Below are 20,079 nucleotides of genomic sequence, written 5' to 3'. Positions count from 1 at the left end.
TGATCTATGTACAGTACAGACTGATGCTCTATATACAGTACAGACTGATGCTCTATATACAGTACAGACTGATGCTCAATATACAGTACAGACTGATGCTCTATGTACAGTACAGACTGATGCTCTATATACAGTACAGACTGATGCTCTGTATACAGTACAGACTGATGCTCAATATACAAAACAGACTGATGCTCAATATAGAGTACAGACTGATTCTCTATATACAGTACAGACTGATGCTCAATATACAGTACAGACTGATGCTCAATATACAGTACAGACTGATGCTCTATATACAGTACAGACGGATGCTCTATATACAGTACAGACTGATGCTCAATATACATTACAGACGGATGCTCAATATACAGTACAGGCTGATGCTCTATGTACAGTACAGACTGATGCTCTATATACAATACAGACTGATGCTCTATGTACAGTACAGACAGATGCTCTATATACAGTACACACTGATGCTCTATATACAGTACAGACTGATGCTCTATATACAGTACAGACGGATGCTCTATATACAGTACAGACTGATGCTCAATATACAGTACAGACTGATGCTCAATATACAGTACAGACTGATGCTCTATATACATTACAGACGGATGCTCTATATACAGTACAGACTGATGCTCAATATACAGTACAGACGGATGCTCAATATACAGTACAGGCTGATGCTCTATGTACAGTACAGACTGATGCTCTATATACAATACAGACTGATGATCTATGTACAGTACAGACTGATGCTCTATATACAGTACAGACTGATGCTCTATATACAGTACAGACTGATGCTCAATATACAGTACAGACTGATGCTCTATGTACAGTACAGACTGATGCTCTATATACAGTACAGACTGATGCTCTGTATACAGTACAGACTGATGCTCAATATACAAAACAGACTGATGCTCTATATACAGTACAGACGGATGCTCTATATACAGTACAGACTGATGCTCTATATACAGTACAGACGGATGCTCTATATAGAGTACAGACTGATGCTCTATATACAGTACAGACTGATGCTCTGTATACAGTACAGACTGATGCTCTATATACAGTACAGACTGATACTCTATATACAGTACAGACTGATGCTCAATATACAGTACAGACTGATGCTGAATATACAGTACAGACTGATGCTCTATATGCAGTACAGACTGATGCTCTATATACAGTACAGACTGATACTCTATATACAGTACAGACTGATGCTCAATATACAGTACAGACTGATGCTCAATATAGAGTACAGACTGATGCTCTATGTACAGTACAGACGGATGCTCTATATACAGTACAGACTGATGCTCTATATACAGTACAGATGGATGCTCTATATACAGTACAGACTGATGCTCAATATACAGTACAGACTGATGCTCTATATACAGTACAGACTGATGCTCAATATACAGTACAGACTGATGCTCTATGTACAGTACAGACTGATGCTCTATGTACAGTACAGACGGATGCTCTATATACAGTACAGACTGATGCTCTATATACAGTACAGACGGATGCTCAATATACAGTACAGACGGATGCTCAATATACATACAGACTGATGCTCAATATACAGTACAGACTGATGCTCTATATACAGTACAGACGGATGCTCTATATACAGTACAGACTGATGCTCAATATACAGTACAGACGGATGCTCAATATACAGTACAGGCTGATGCTCTATGTACAGTACAGACTGATGCTCTATATACAATACAGACTGATGATCTATGTACAGTACAGACTGATGCTCTATATACAGTACAGACTGATGCTCTATATACAGTACAGACTGATGCTCAATATACAGTACAGACTGATGCTCTATGTACAGTACAGACTGATGCTCTATATACAGTACAGACTGATGCTCTGTATACAGTACAGACTGATGCTCAATATACAAAACAGACTGATGCTCAATATAGAGTACAGACTGATGCTCTATATACAGTACAGACTGATGCTCAATATACAGTACAGACTGATGCTCAATATACAGTACAGACTGATGCTCTATATACAGTACAGACGGATGCTCTATATACAGTACAGACTGATGCTCAATATACATTACAGACGGATGCTCAATATACAGTACAGGCTGATGCTCTATGTACAGTACAGACTGATGCTCTATATACAATACAGACTGATGCTCTATGTACAGTACAGACAGATGCTCTATATACAGTACAGACTGATGCTCTATATACAGTACAGACTGATGCTCTATATACAGTACAGACGGATGCTCTATATACAGTACAGACTGATGCTCAATATACAGTACAGACTGATGCTCAATATACAGTACAGACTGATGCTCTATATACATTACAGACGGATGCTCTATATACAGTGTCAGACTGATGCTCAATATACAGTACAGACGGATGCTCAATATACAGTACAGGCTGATGCTCTATGTACAGTACAGACTGATGCTCTATATACAATACAGACTGATGATCTATGTACAGTACAGACTGATGCTCTATATACAGTACAGACTGATGCTCTATATACAGTACAGACTGATGCTCAATATACAGTACAGACTGATGCTCTATGTACAGTACAGACTGATGCTCTATATACAGTACAGACTGATGCTCTGTATACAGTACAGACTGATGCTCAATATACAAAACAGACTGATGCTCAATATAGAGTACAGACTGATGCTCTATATACAGTACAGACTGATGCTCAATATACAGTACAGACTGATGCTCAATATACAGTACAGACTGATGCTCAATATACAGTACAGACTGATGCTCTATATACAGTACAGACGGATGCTCTATATACAGTACAGACTGATGCTCAATATACAGTACAGACGGATGCTCAATATACAGTACAGGCTGATGCTCTATGTACAGTACAGACTGATGCTCTATATACAATACAGACTGATGCTCTATGTACAGTACAGACAGATGCTCTATATACAGTACAGACTGATGCTCTATATACAGTACAGACTGATGCTCTATATACAGTACAGACGGATGCTCTATATACAGTACAGACTGATGCTCAATATACAGTACAGACTGATGCTCAATATACAGTACAGGCTGATGCTCTATGTACAGTACAGACTGATGCTCTATATACAATACAGACTGATGCTCTATGTACAGTACAGACAGATGCTCTATATACAGTACAGACTGATGCTCTATATATAGTACTGACTGATGCTCTATATACAGTACAGACGGATGCTCTATATACAGTACAGACTGATGCTCAATATACAGTACAGACTGATGCTCAATATACAGTACAGACTGATGCTCTATATACAGTACAGACGGATGCTCTATATACAGTACAGACTGATGCTCAATATACAGTACAGACGGATGCTCAATATACAGTACAGGCTGATGCTCTATGTACAGTACAGACTGATGCTCTATATACAATACAGACTGATGATCTATGTACAGTACAGACTGATGCTCTATATACAGTACAGACTGATGCTCTATATACAGTACAGACTGATGCTCAATATACAGTACAGACTGATGCTCTATGTACAGTACAGACTGATGCTCTATATACAGTACAGACTGATGCTCTGTATACAGTACAGACTGATGCTCAATATACAAAACAGACTGATGCTCAATATAGAGTACAGACTGATGCTCTATATACAGTACAGACTGATGCTCAATATACAGTACAGACTGATGCTCAATATACAGTACAGACTGATGCTCAATATACAGTACAGACTGATGCTCTATATACAGTACAGACGGATGCTCTATATACAGTACAGACTGATGCTCAATATACAGTACAGACGGATGCTCAATATACAGTACAGGCTGATGCTCTATGTACAGTACAGACTGATGCTCTATATACAATACAGACTGATGCTCTATGTACAGTACAGACAGATGCTCTATATACAGTACAGACTGATGCTCTATATACAGTACAGACTGATGCTCTATATACAGTACAGACGGATGCTCTATATACAGTACAGACTTATGCTCAATATACAGTACAGACTGATGCTCAATATACAGTACAGACTGATGCTCTATGTACAGTACAGACTGATGCTCTATATACAGTACAGACTGATGCTCAATATACAGTACAGACTGATGCTCTATGTACAGTACAGACTGATGCTCTATATACAGTACAGACGGATGCTCTATATACAGTACAGACTGATGCTCTATATACAGTACAGACGGATGCTCTATATACAGTACAGACTGATGCTCTATATACAGTACAGACGGATGCTCTATATACAGTACAGATGGATGCTCTATATACAGTACAGACTGATGCTCAATATACAGTACAGACTGATGCTCAATATACAGTACAGACTGATGCTCTATATACAGTACAGGCTGATGCTCTATGTACAGTACAGACTGATGCTCTATATACAGTACAGACTGATGCTCTATATACAGTACAGACTGATGCTCAGTATACAGTAAAGACTGATGCTCTATATACAGTACAGACTGATGCTCTGTATACAGTACAGACGGATGCTCTGTATATAGTACAGACTGATGCTCTGTATACAGTACAGACTGATGCTCTATATACAGTACAGACTGATGCTCTGTATACAGTACAGACTGATGCTCTATATACAGTACAGACTGATGCTCTATATACAGTACAGACTGATGCTCTGTATACAGTACAGACGGATGCTCTGTATATAGTACAGACTGATGCTCTGTATACAGTACAGACTGATGCTCTGTATACAGTACAGACTGATGCTCTGTATACAGTACAGACTTATGCTCTATATACAGTACAGACTGATGCTCTGTATATAGTACAGACTGATGCTCTATATACAGTACAGACTGATGCTCAATATACAGTACACACTGATGCTCTATGTATAGTACAGACTGATGCACAAAGACTGGGAGAAGGGAAGGGAGGAAGAGAGGGGCGATGCAGACAGAGTGAGATAAATAGTCAAATGGATAGATGTAGGCTTCTGTTAGCTCTCTTGTCCCTAGTTTGTTTTTATTGCTCCAGTCAGTGGCCGTGTTCTCCTGCTCAGACGTTGTGTAACCGGTGTGAAATGGCTAGCTAGTTAGCGGTGCACGCTAGTAGCGTTTACATCGGTGATGTCACCCGCTCTGAAGCAGTTGTTTCCTTTTCTCTGCAAGGTCTGCGGCTTTTGTGGAGCAATAGGTAACGATGCTTTGAGGGTGACTGTTGTCAATGTGTTCAGAGGGTCCCTGGTTCGAGCCCAGGTTGGGGTGAGGAGAGGGACGGAAGTAACCCATGGTTGCATGCCAGGTCCTTGACTGGGCCGCTGGGCACCAGATTGCTATAACATATGATGTGGTCTGCTGACATGTTAAATACCTATCCAGGCGTTGTAAGACCTGGGCGCGCAGAGGAACGCGCCCAATGTCTGTTGATCCACCAGACCAGGTCAGTAGAGTGTAGAGACAGGATCCACCAGATTAGATCAGTAGAGTGTAGAGACAGGATCCACCAGATTAAATCAGTAGAGTGTAGAGACAGGATCCACCAGATTAGATCAGTAGAGTGTAGAGACAGGATCCACCATATTAGATCAGTAGAGTGTAGAGACAGGATCCACCAGATTAGACCAGTAGAGTGTAGAGGCAGGATCCACAGACCAGGTCAGTAGAGTGTCGAGACAGGATCCACCAGACCAGGCCAGTAGAGTGTCGAGACAGGATCCACCAGATTAGATCAGTAGAGTGTAGAAACAGGATCCACCAGACCAGGCCAGTAGAGTGTCGAGACAGGATCCACCAGATTAGATCAGTAGAGTGTAGAGACAGGATCCACCAGACCAGGCCAGTAGAGTGTCGAGACAGGATCCACAAGATTAGATTAGTAGAGTGTAGAGACAGGATCCACCAGACCAGGCCAGTAGAGTGTCGAGACAGGATCCACCAGATTAGATCAATAGAGTGTAGAGACAGGATCCACAGACCAGGCCAGTAGAGTGTCGAGACAGGATCCACCAGATTAGATTAGTTGAGTGTCGAGACAGGATCCACCAGATTAGATTAGTAGAGTGTCGAGACAGGATCCACCAGATTAGATTAGTAGAGTGTAGAGACAGGATCCACCAGATTAGATCAGTAGAGTGTAGAGACAGGATCCATCAGATCAGTAGAGTGTAGAGACAGGATCCACCAGACCAGTAGAGTGTAGAGACATGATCTACCAGACCAGCAAAGTGTAGAGACATGATCTACCAGACCAGTAGAGTGTAGAGACAGGATCCACCAGACCAGCAGAGTGTAGAGACATGATCTACCAGACCAGCAGAGTGTAGAGACATGATCTTCCAGACCAGTAAAGTGTAGAGACAGGATCCACCAGACCAGCAGAGTGTAGAGACATGATCTACCAGACCAGTAGAGTGTAGAGACATGATCTACCAGACCAGCAGAGTGTAGAGACATGATCTACCAGACCAGTAGAGTGTAGAGACAGGATCCACCAGACCAGCAGAGTGTAGAGACATGATCTACCAGACCAGTGGAGTGTAGAGACATGATCTACCAGACCAGTGGAGTGTAGAGACAGGCTCCACCAGACCAGTGGAGTGTAGAGACATGATCTACCAGACCAGTGGAGTGTAGAGACAGGCTCCACCAGACCACACCAGTAGTGTAGAGACAATATCCACCAAACTAGATCAGTAGAGTGTAGAGACAGGATCCACCAGACCAGGCCAGTAGAGTGTCGAGACAGGATCCACCAGATTAGATCAGTAGAGTGTAGAGACAGGATCCACAGACCAGGCCAGTAGAGTGTCGAGACAGGATCCACCAGATTAGATTAGTTGAGTGTCGAGACAGGATCCACCAGATTAGATTAGTAGAGTGTAGAGACAGGATCCACCAGATTAGATCAGTAGAGTGTAGAGACAGGATCCATCAGATCAGTAGAGTGTAGAGACAGGATCCACCAGACCAGTAGAGTGTAGAGACATGATCTACCAGACCAGCAAAGTGTAGAGACATGATCTACCAGACCAGTAGAGTGTAGAGACAGGATCCACCAGACCAGTAGAGTGTAGAGACATGATCTACCAGACCAGCAAAGTGTAGAGACATGATCTACCAGACCAGTAGAGTGTAGAGACAGGATCCACCAGACCAGCAGAGTGTAGAGACATGATCTACCAGACCAGCAGAGTGTAGAGACGATCTACCAGACCAGTAAAGTGTAGAGACAGGATCCACCAGACCAGCAGAGTGTAGAGACATGATCTACCAGACCAGTAGAGTGTAGAGACATGATCTACCAGACCAGCAGAGTGTAGAGACATGATCTACCAGACCAGTAGAGTGTAGAGACAGGATCCACCAGACCAGCAGAGTGTAGAGACATGATCTACCAGACCAGTGGAGTGTAGAGACAGGCTCCACCAGACCAGCAGAGTGTAGAGACATGATCTACCAGACCAGTGGAGTGTAGAGACAGGCTCCACCAGACCACACCAGTAGTGTAGAGACAATATCCACCAAACTAGATCAGTAGTGTAGAGACAGGATCCCTGAAGGAAGGCCTGGACAGATACAGATCCCAGTCCACGATAGCACATCCCCACAGTGGCCCAAAAGAAGGAGAGTGATCTGTCCATTATCTTGTTATGTTATTCGGAGGCAACCAAGACTTGTAGGTGGGCCAGAGAGGAGGAGGTGCTTAAATTAAACATGCTTAAATGCCAACACTGTAATTACGATATTCCGGAATCCTCCCAATGACTCACTCCCTGCCAATCACAGTCTATATTGGTGGCTGTGTTCGTGTCAAGGACAGTTTCTCTGAGGATGATGACGAAACCTGGTTTACTCTCTTTCATATGTGAAAGAGATTATAGATACAGGAGTTATGACACATTTGGTTCGTTTGAGGCGTCAGGTTGACCCAATCGACTTCACAGGTTTTTATTATGTTTGCTTTTTGACAATTCTAGCACTTACAGTAGCTATACTCATTATAGCAGGGTTAACACTTTACTTAACGGTAGCTATACTCATTATAGCAGGGTTAACACTTTACTTAACAGTATCTATACTCATTATAGCAGGGTTAACACTTTACTTAACAGTATCTATACTCATTATAGCAGGGTTAACACTTTACTTAACGGTAGCTATACTCATTATAGCAGGGTTAACACTTTACTTAACAGTAGCTATACTCATTATAGCAGGGTTAACACTTTACTTAACAGTAGCTATACTCATTATAGCAGGGTTAACACTTTACTTAACAGTAGCTATACTCATTATAGCAGGGTTAACACTTTACTTAACAGTAGCTATACTCATTATAGCAGGGTTAACACTTTACTTAACAGTAGCTATACTCATTATAGCAGGGTTAACACTTTACTTAACAGTAGCTATACTCATTATTGCAGGGTTAACACTTTACTTAACAGTAGCTATACTCATTATAGCAGGGTTAACACTTTACTTATGTGACGACTGCCATGAGAGAGAGTGGACCAAAACGCAGCGGAGTTAGTGTTCATCATATTTAATTCAAACGGAACACTATACAACTACAAAACAATAAACTGACAACCAAACAGTCCTGTCAGGTGAAACACAATGACAGAAACAATTACCCACAAAACCCGAACGGAAAAACATGCACTTATGTGTGACTCCCAATCAAACAACAACAAACTTCAGCTGTGCCTGATTGGGAGCCACACACGGCCCAAAACAAAGAAATACAAAAACATAGAAAAACATAGAACGCCCACCCAATGTAACACCCTGGCCTAAGCAAAATAAAGAACAAAAACCCCTCTCTATGGCCAGGGCGTTACAGTACCCCCCCCCAAGGTGCGGACTCCGGCCGCAAAACCTGACACTGAAGGGGAGGGTCCGGGTGGGCCTTCTTACGGCGGCGGCTCAGGTGCGGGACGTGGCCTCTGCCCCACCCTTGGCGTCGCCCTCTTAGGTGGCGCACCTGGCCGCGCCGAAGGTCTAGTGGGCGACCCTGACTTCGCCCGGCTGGCGAGCGACCCTTGTTGCACCCGGCGTGCGGCGATGGCAGCGCCCGGCTGGCGGGCGACCCTTGCTGCGCCCGACTGGCGGATGACCCTGGCTGCGCCCGGCTGGCGGGCGGCGATGGCTGCGCCCGGCTGGTGGGCGGCGATGGCAGATCCGGACCGGCGGGCCACTCTGGCAGCTCCGGACCGGCGGGCCACTCTGGCAGCTCCGGACCGGCGGGCCACTCTGGCAGCTCCGGACCGGCGGGCCACTCTGGCAGCTCCGGACAGGCGGGCCACTCTGGCAGCTCCGGACAGGCGGGCCACTCTGGCAGCTCCGGACAGGCGGCCACTCTGGCAGCTCCGGACAGGCGGGCCACTCTGGCAGCTCCGAACAGGCGGGCCACTCTGGAGGCCTAGTCCTGGGAGGTGGCACCGGACGGACCAGGATGGGGAGACCCACTGGTGGCCTGGTCCTAGGAGGAGGCACAGGACTGACCAGGATGGGGAGATCCACTGGAGGCCTGGTCCGAGGAGGAGGCACAGGCTTAACCACGATGGGGAGCCACTGGAGGCCTGGTCCGTGGAGCAGGCACAGGACAGACCAGGATGGGGAGACCCACTGGAGGCCTGGTCCGAGGAGGAGGCACAGGCTTAACCAAGATGGGGAAACCCACTGGAGGCCTGGTCCTAGGAGGAGGCACAGGACTGACCAGGATGGGGAGACCCACTGGAGGCCTGGTCCGAGGAGGGGGCACAGGCATAACCAAGATGGGGAGACTCACTGGCGGACTGGTCCGAGGAGGAGGCACGGGCTTGACCAGGATGGGAAGACATGCAGGAGGCCTGGTTTTGGGCGTAGGCACAGGACGTGCAGGGCTGGGAAGACATGCAGGAGGCCTGTTTCTGGGCGTAAGCACAGGACGTGCAGGGCTGGGAAGACATGCAGGAGGCCTGTTTCTGGGCGCAGGCACAGTCTTCAACAGACGGCCAGTACGCACCTCAGGACGAGTATGGAGAACTGACTCAGGTGACATCAATTCACTGACACGCTCCGTAGGGCGAATGCCGTGCCTTATGCACCAAACCAGCAGGTCTCTCATCTCTCTCTCCTCCAATCTCCCCATCAACTCCTTCACTGTCTCTGCTTTCCACCCTTCGCTCACCTCCAACGTCAACCCGACTGGCTCTGGTTCCGATCTCGGCACCGCCGACTGTCCCGTGTGCCCCCCCAAAAAAAATCTTGGGGCTGCCTCTCGTGCCTGTTGCGCTCTCTCTCCTCATACCATCGCCTCTCCGCTCTCGCCGCTTCGATCTCCCACTGCGGGAGGCGATACTCCCCAGCCTGAGTCCATGGTCCCTCTCCGTCCAGTATTTGTTCCCACGTCCATGAGTCCATCATGCTGCTCTCCTGGTGCTGCTCCTTCCTCCGCTGCTTGGTCCTTGTTTGGTGGGTAATTCTGTGACGACTGCCATGAGAGAGAGTGGACCAAAACGCAGCGGAGTTAGTGTTCATCATATTTAATTCAAACGGAACACTATACAACTACAAAACAATAAACTGACAACCAAACAGTCCTGTCAGGTGAAACACAATGACAGAAACAATTACCCACAAAACCCGAACGGAAAAACATGCACTTATGTGTGACTCCCAATCAAACAACAACAAACTTCAGCTGTGCCTGATTGGGAGCCACACACGGCCCAAAACAAAGAAATACAAAAAGATAGAAAAAGAACATAGAACGCCCACCCAGTGTAACACCCTGGCCTAACCAAAATAAAGAACAAAAACCCCTCTCTATGGCCAGGGCGTTACAACTTAACAGTATCTTTACTCATTATAGCAGGGTTAAAGCTTTACTTAACAGAAGATATACTAATTTTAACATTCCACATTCCAAATTCAGTTAGCCTACACAATGGATGACATCATATCAATCCAACATTAGTTTGTTGTGTTTTCTCTTCCAACCCCCACTCTAAATCAATCTCATCCTTCAGCCAGTAGTTTTCCTTTGTATGTTAGCTATCTAACATTGATGGAAAGTTGGCTCATTAGCTCAGCCTAACCCAGTGATGCTGCCAGATGTTTTGTCCAAGATAAACAGCTGGTGTATTAGAAAGTGATTCCTCTCAGTATAGAGTGAGACACCATGGGGTCACAAGTCAAGAAGCTATAGCTTCTTACATACTCACACTCAGGATATAATGTAGTGTAAACCATGTTTTCAAGATTAACCTAATTTTGATTGTGTGATACAGTTTTCATTCAATGTGTGATTTTTCAAGTGATAAGAAAAACTGAATGTAATGCAAATTTGAAGCGGATTCATCAGAATAACGGACAGTACAGATAAACATCCTATTTCCAACCCTTGAGACACTATCTTACAGTACAACCCCTCTTCACCTCTCTCCATACTTTACTGTACTGAATATGATAGTAGGGCAGGGAAACTCAGCAGTGTCACTCAGAACACACACACACACACACATTTTTCCCACATCCACATCAAAGTCTTCCTCATCATTATGGAGAACAGCTCCACAATACAACAAATCAAAGTGTCTGCCTGGCTCCACAGAGCTCCCACAGCTCTCTCTCCATCCCACATTTATTCCATCAGATGTTGGAGAGATGGAGCAACAGGCTGTTGAATTATGGGATTAGAGACATACCATCTTAATTGAGCCGGTAGACGAAGCGTATGTATTGGTAGAGCTGGGTACTGTTCATTAGGCACAAAATAGATAAACATTTGTGAAACGGGAAGATGCTACCTGATTTGTTTTATAAGAAACACTTGTTTTCCTTTTACGTTGCAAAATGCTTTGCTACAGTGTGTCCTAATGAACTTGTCCTGAAGTGCACTGACATTTGATGAAATAGAGAAGGGGTGAATGAGTAGAATGGATCAATAACTACCTCGTCTGAAATGGCTTTGTGGAGTGGAAATGTTCTTAGCAAGTAGCAACAACAGCAGTGTTCTATCTTGATTGATCACTGTGATTGATTCGGGTGTTTTTTTATATTTCATACGCTGCTGTTGATCTCGAAAGCTTCAGTTGACAATCTCTGTCTTTGTGTGTGTGTTTCCAGGACCCCAGAAGCAAGCACAAGTTTAAGATCCACTCGTACGGCAGTCCCACGTTCTGCGACCACTGTGGCTCCCTCCTCTATGGACTCATCCACCAGGGGATGAAATGCGACAGTGAGTCAATCTCTAATGACACCTTTACTCAGCTGGACCATAATACTGAGATGACTTTATTGGTCAAATGCACAAAATGTCCAACTGAAATGTGACTTTTAACCCCACCCGTCTGAAAGACACACATACAGAGGTTTTGTAGAGGAGCAGGGGGCTGTCACACTGGGAGGCCAGGAGCTGCTGTGGTGCTTTGCTCAAGGGCAGAAGGGCAGCCATTGGCATCTAGGATTTGATACCAGCAACCCTCCAATTGCCAGTTGACTTCCCACCAGATTTTCCCAGTCAGACCCAGGATTCAAAATGGCAACCCTCTGGTTGCTGGCTCACCTCTCTAACCGCTAGGCTACCTGCCACCCCAGAGAGTAACAGTGCTTATCTAGGATCAGTGTTGCCTTTTAAATCATTATCAATAAGATTACATGGACAGAAGGGACCTGATCCTAGATTAGCACTTCTATGCTGACAAGTTTTATGAATATCGGTCCTGAGCCCCCTAGAAAGGCTGCACAGCCTCACATCCAGGCCGGGGAATCACAGGCTGTTTCCTGATTCTCCACTCTGTTCCTGAAGAGTGCACTTGCCCCCTCCGCATCATGAAAACTCCCTCCACAATGACTTCCACCAATCCAATGTTTTTGATGGGAAGTGTAGAGAATCAGTATGCTGCCACAGATCCTACACCCTTTTCATACTGTGCAAAGTGACACACATTTATACTGGGGGGAAATCATAGACGTGTGTGTGTGTGTGTGTGTGTGTGTGTGTGTGTGTGTGTGTGTGTGTGTGTGTGTGTGTGTGTGTGTGTGTGTGTGTGTGTGTGTGTGTGTGTGTGTGTGTGTGTGTGTGTGTGTCCGTGTGTGTGTCCGTGTGTGCGTGTGTGTGTCCGTGTGTGTCCGCGTGTGCGTGCGTGAAATGATTAACTGCTGGTTTTCTCCTAGAGGACACATGGGAATAGCTTTACTTTTCATAAGGGTGTGTAATTCAGGGTAATACAGTATTCTCTATACTGTAACTGTCTCCAGTTATCCCACTCTGTCCCTTCTAATGCCTCATTCCTTCCTCCTACACTCTGTTTCCCTCTGCTCTAATTCTCTCTCTCCCTATCTTTCCAAATGCCCCACTTCCCTCTTCAACTCTTTCTCTCCTCTCTCTCCCCTCACTACCTCTCAACCCACTCCCATCCCCTCACTACCTCTCAGCCCACTCCCATCCCCTCACTACCTCTCAACCCATCCCATCCCCTCACTACCTCTCAACCCACTCCCATCCCCACACTACCTCTCAACCCACTCCCATCCCCTCACTACCTCTCAACCCACTCCCATCCCCTCACTACCTCTCAACCCACTCCCATCCCCTCACTACCTCTCAACCCATCCCATCCCCTCACTACCTCTCAACCCACTCCCATCCCCTCACTACCTCTCAACCCACTCCCATCCCCTCACTACCTCTCAACCCATCCCATCCCCTCACTACCTCTCAACCCACTCCCATCCCCTCACTACCTCTCAACCCATCCCATCCCCTCACTACCTCTCAACCCACTCCCATCCCCTCACTACCTCTCAACCCACTCCCATCCCATCACTACCTCTCAACCCACTCCCATCCCCTCACTACCTCTCAACCCACTCCCATCCCCTCACTACCTCTCAACCCAGTCCCATCCCCTCACTACCTCTCAACCCATCCCATCCCCTCACTACCTCTCAACCCATCCCATCCCCTCACTACCTCTCAACCCATCCCATCCCCTCACTACCTCTCAACCCATCCCATCCCCTCACTACCTCTCAACCCATCCCATCCCCTCACTACCTCTCAACCCATCCCATCCCCTCACTACCTCTCAACCCATCCCATCCCCTCACTACCTCTCAACCCACTCCCATCCCCTCCTTACCTCTCAACCCACTCCCATCCCATCACTACCTCTCAACCCATCCCATCCCCTCACTACCTCTCAACCCACTCCCATCCCCTCCCCACACACTTTCTACTCTCTCCATATCGCTCCCTATCTCTCCAAATGTCCCACCTCCCTCTTCAACTCTTCTTCTTTTCTTTCTTTCTTCTTTCTCTTATCTATCTCTCCCATACTATCTCTCAACCCACTCCCGTTCCCTCCCCACACTCTTCATTCTCTCTCCAACTCTCCCTGTCCACATCTATCACTCTCACTTCCTACCTCTCTACCTTTCCCATCTATCACCCTCCCTCCCTCCTTCCCTCCCTCCCTCTCCATCCATCCATCTCTAGTGTCTCAGGTGGCAGAATTATAACAGATTGATATAAATTGATATGAGGAGGCCTGAGGCCTGATGCCAACAAATTAGTCATTACATCCCAACCTCCCGCGCTGGCTGCCACTGGGGCTCTCCTGTCCTCCCACCTATAAAAAGAGAGGAGGAGGAAGAGGGGGAGGTGGAGGTGGAGGTGGAAAGAGGAAGGAAAGAGGGATAAATAGGGGTGAGGGAAGAAGGAGAAGGACGGTAATGGGTGAGGGAGAGAAAGAGAAGAGTTGGGGATGAATAGGTTGAGGTAGAGTGGGCGGAGATAGAGGGATGAGGAGAAGCAGGGGTATGTTGAGCAGAGGAGTGTAGAGTAGGGACGAGGGTGAACGATAGGAATGATGGTGGAGCTGGATAGATGTGGGCAGAGAGGTAAGGTGAGGGTGTATGAAGATAGAGAGATAGGGAAGGGGGGATGAGGAAAGTAGGAGGGAGGCCTGTAGCCTCCTCTCCCTCTGGTTCCTCTCCTGTTTGTCTTCATTAGCTTCATTAGACACTAATAAAAACACTCAATGTGTTCTCCTCTAACACCCTTAGGGAATAAGAGGGAGAGGGAGGGAGGGAGAGAGGGGAGGGGGTGTGAGAGAGAGAGAGAGAGAGAGAGAGAGAGAGAGAGAGAGAGAGAGAGAGAGAGAACTGGGAAGCTGAGATACAGAGTGTGAGCAGGCTCTGTCCAGTACCTGGCTGATCTATTGTAGAAATGGCAAACAGTATTGTTAGGTCTTGCACAGCAGATAACTTGCAGACAAATAAAACACTATTGTTAGGTATTGCACAGCAGATAACTTGCAGAGTGTGTTCCAGTGGCGGTTCTAGACCATTTCAACTGGGATGGCCAATCTGGGGCCAGTTGTACTGTTAGTGGGGCCAGTTACATTAGACGTTATTGTTGTCATATCTGCATTAGCAGGCAAAAGACCATGTTCATAATCATCATCGTTGCCACTGTCTAATAACGGATGTAAAAAAAGAACGATAGCAAAAATGTGTTATGTAAAAATTATTTCATACTCCACATTTAGGGGGGCCACAAGGGGGTCCAAAATTGTTGTCACAGGGGCACTGCCCCCCCCAGAACCGCTAATGGGGTGTTCACCATGACCAGTTAGCTGAACTCCACCATAATATGACCAGGTCCTAAACCTGTTATAAACTCAATGTGTTTGTGTGTGTGTTTGTCCAGCCTGCGACATGAACGTGCACAATCAGTGTGTGATGAACGTGCCAAGCCTGTGTGGGACAGACCACACGGAGCGCAGAGGACGCATCTTCCTCAAGATCGACGTCAGCGGAGACAGACTACACGTCACAGGTGAGTCACACGCTACAAGGGAGAGACATGACTAAATGAAACATGCTAGCTACCTGTAAGTGACATGACAGACGGCATGCTACATGTTAGCTACATGTGAGTGGTGAGTGCCATGACACAGACTACATGCTACATGCTAGCTACGATACTTTTGACTGACATGACGCAGACTACATGCTACATGCTAGCTACGATACGTTTGACTGACATGACACAGACTACATGCTACATGCTAGCTACGATACGTTTGACTGACATGACACAGACTACATGCTACATGCTAGCTACGATACGTTTGACTGACATGACGCAGACTACATGCTACATGCTAGCTACGATACGTTTGACTGACATGACGCAGACTACATGCTATATGCTAGCTACGATACGTTTGACTGACATGACGCAGACTACATGCTACATGCTAGCTACGATACATTTGACTGACATGACACAGACTACATGCTACATGCTACCTATATATGATTTACATGACATTTACAGACTGCATGCTAGCTACAGTTGCGAGGCAAGGCACAAGAGTCATGCTATTCAAGGAGTCTGAGTGATGAGCTGCATTCTACATGTCATGGTCAGTCACATGCAACACACAACATTTGAGTCCGCAGAATGTGTGTGTCCCTTCCCTGATTCTTTCTATCTATCAGCCTCTCTCTCTCTCTCTCTCTCTCTCTCTCTCTCCACCTCTACCTCTACATCCCCCTCTCATCTCCCTCTCTCCCTCTCTTTTTATCCCTCTCTCAATTCAATTTCAATTTAAGGGGCTTTATTGGCATGGGAACCACATGGTTCGGTTTGGGCCTGTGACAGCGAGGAATGTTGGCAGGGGCCCCATCTGATACCCGGTCTCAGTCTGGGTGGGCATTACCCTCCTCGCCTCTCCCCTCCATTTCAACACAATCAGGGACTATGAGACACATGGCCAGTGATGAGGTTCATTGTTTCACAGTTTTCATTTTATATATACTGTCAGTTCCTTTTTGGGTTCTTGTTGAATAAATACCTAGTTACTAACACGTCAAGTGTGTGTGTTTGTTTGTGGGTGCGTGTGTGTTTGTTTGTGTGCTTGCGTGTTTGTGTGTGTGTGTGTGTGTGTGTTCCTGCTTGCATGGCCTGTAACTCTTTATCAGTGAGCTGTATTGACAACCTTAAAGGGATACATACCCATAGACTTCCAGTCATTGCGCTAACCCTAGTTAGCATTGGCCCGAGAAACTACCTCTAACTTCCTTCATAAAGAGACATAAAAATGTTATCCACAAGTTCATCTGACTCTGGGAAAGTAGATAAAGGGTTTCATTACCAAAATTCCAAAGTATCCCTTTAAGAGAAGAGGTTTTTCCCAGGGGCAATGGGTTAACAGTGACAGGATGTTGATACAGTTGACAAGGCCACCAGACTCTCTCAAAGAAGACGTTGAGGGTTATTGACTCAATTCCAGAGAGAGAGAAAGATACAATAGAAACACACAAGACAGAGAGAGAGATTAAGAGAAAAAAGACAGAAAGAGACTGAGAGAAACAGAAGATAGAGTGGAAGAGAGAATGTCACTAAAAATGAGTGAAAGAATTACTGAGAGAGAGAAAGAAAACAAAAAGAGAGAGGCAATGTATTTGAGCCTGAAGGTCTGCCAAGCTGAGGACTGAACAGTGGCATCAGATTGTGTATGTTCCCTGTGGCTTCCACAGACATGTGGAGGCCATTCTGGTTCAGCGCCATGTGAAGTTGATTAAATCTGTCCAGCCAAGAAAACACAAACACATCTCCAAGGCTCTCTCCAATACAATAACCCTCTCCACGCTCTTTCTGTCCCTCCTACTTTCTCTCTCTCTCTCTTTCGCTCTCTCTCTCTCCCTCTCTATCTCTCACACTCTATATCTTTCCATAACACTGCCCTCTCCTCACTTTCACCTGTCCTCATCTCTCCTCTCATCTCCCCCTCCTTTTCTTCTCTGTTCTGCAATAACCCCTTCCTCTCCTCCTCTAAAACTGTATTTTCCTCTCCCTCTTCCTCACAGCTCTCTCCTTCAATACCCTGTTATCATGTACCCATCCCTCACTCTTATTTACCGAAACATCCCTGCCTGCATTCCTAACTTTCATCCCCCTCTCATCTGTTCATCCTTCCCCACTTCCTCCTAAGTAAACCTGCTCCCCTCTCTCCTTGAATAATCCAGCATTCCCCTCTCCCTCTTTCTCCTCTCCCTCCTTACCCTCTCTCTCTATCCCCTCTCCATCGTTCCCCTCTCCCTCCTTCCCCTCTCCCTCTTTCCCCTCCCTCTTTCCCCTCTCACTCCTTCCCCTCTCCCTCTTTCCCTTCTCCCTCTTTCCCTTCTCCCCTCTCCTTCCTTCCCCTCTCCCTCCATCCCTTCTCATCCTTCCCCTCTCCCTCTTTCCCCTCTCACTCTTTCCCCTCTCACTCTTTCCCCTTTCCCTCCTTCCCTCTCCCTCCTGCCCCTCTCCCTCTTTCCTCTCTCCCTCTTTCCTCTCTCCCTCTTTCCCCTCTCCCTCTTTCCCCTCTCCCTCCTTCCCTCTTGTACTGTCCCTTACTCTCTATTGATTATTCATCTCTCTCATTTCCTCCTCCCTCTATCTCTGTCCTCCTGTACCCACCTCTTCACACCCCCCCTTCACCCTACTCTCCTCTTCTCCCCTCCACCTCTCATCCTTATAGACCAAAACAATAACCCAGGGCCAATAGGGATCTCCAGTTAGCTCTGGAGTTTAACCATCACAGACACATGGATGCAGACACGTCCATTTCTGCTGTCTAAGCCTCTGTCGGAACATACACACACACACCACACACACACCACACACACACCACACACAGGGGCATCCAAGGACCCAGCCAGTGACACATACAGTTCACGGAGCCACTGAGCTGAGAAACACAGTGATGTCAGTGTGTTTGTGTTGATAAGAAGATACAGTTAGTAGGAGCTGACATGCTTCAGTTTGAGAGAAGAGCTAAAGCCTACATTATATTCACCCAGCGCTGTGAGAGAACCACTGCTATTGTTCCTCTGGGATAAATAATGCTTTGTATGGAGTGGAATTGAATTGAGTGAATGTCCTGAATGACTCTAAACATGCATTCTCACCGTTCAAAATGAGAATAGTTTGTTACTTCCAGACACCTGTTTTGATTGAATAGAGCTCATCCATGTCATTCTTTATTATCATATGAGGTAAAATAAACTGTTTAAAAACAGACTCCAAAGCCCTGGGAATCACTGGAAAAGCAGACATAAAACTATTTTATTTATTAAACTAGGCAAGTCAGTTAAGAACAAATTCTTATTTACAATGACAGCCTACCCCGGCCAATTGTGCACCACCCAATCACGGCTGGATGTGATGCAGTCTGGATTTAAACCAGGGACTACAGTGACACCTCTTGCACTGAGATGCAGTGCCTTAGACCGCTGCGCCCCTCGGGAGCCCGGGTACAGTGTGTGGGATTCTCTCTCACTACTCTACCATTGAACAGTGGGAATCAACCCAGCTCATCAGATTACCAGACATGTGCCTCCTGGGTGGTGCAGTGGTCTAAGGCACTGCATCACAGTGGTAGCTGTGCCACCAGAGATTCTGGGTTTGAGTCCAGGCTCTGTCGCAGCCGGCCCTGACTGGGGGCCCATGGGGCGATGCACAATTGGCCCAGCGTTGTCTGGGTTAGGGAGGGTTTGGCCGGCAGGGATATCCTTGTCTCATCGTGCACTAGTGACTCCTGTGATGGGCTGGGTGCAGTGCACGCTGATCCTACACTACTACTGGTGTGTGTGTGTGTCGCCAGGTGTACAGTGTTTCCTCTGACACATTGGTGCGGCCGGCTTCCGGGTTGGATGTGCATTGTGTCAAGAAGCAGTGCGGTTTGGTTGGGTTGTGTTTTGGAGGACGCATGGCTCTCGACCTTCACCTCTCCTGAGTCTGTACGGGAGTTGCAGCGTTGAGACAAGACTGTAACTAAGAATTGGATACCACGAAATTGGGGGTAAAAAAATAAAAATAAATATTTTTTATTAAAGATTACAAGACATGCACTGATGCTACACTACTACTGATCCTACACTACTACTGATACTACACTACTACTGATGCTACACTACTACTGATGCTACACTACTACTGATACTA

General features: G+C 46.3%; 1 protein-coding gene across 1 annotated transcript in view; it reads left to right on the top strand.

The window, feature by feature from the left end:
* The window catches only part of LOC106606719 (protein kinase C alpha type), a 236,596-nt gene that overhangs the window by 163,936 nt on the left and 52,581 nt on the right, over positions 1-20,079 (top strand). The window contains exons 4-5 of the mRNA XM_045715506.1: positions 12,201-12,312; positions 15,790-15,918. Coding sequence (XP_045571462.1) covers positions 12,201-12,312; positions 15,790-15,918 — 241 coding nt within the window. The remainder of the gene's footprint in view (positions 1-12,200; positions 12,313-15,789; positions 15,919-20,079) is intronic.

Source organism: Salmo salar, chromosome ssa03, assembly GCF_905237065.1.
Source record: "Salmo salar chromosome ssa03, Ssal_v3.1, whole genome shotgun sequence".
Taxonomy (NCBI): domain Eukaryota; kingdom Metazoa; phylum Chordata; class Actinopteri; order Salmoniformes; family Salmonidae; genus Salmo; species Salmo salar.
The sequence above is the reverse complement of the archived record's forward strand: the minus strand, read 5'-3'. Positions and strand labels throughout refer to the sequence as shown.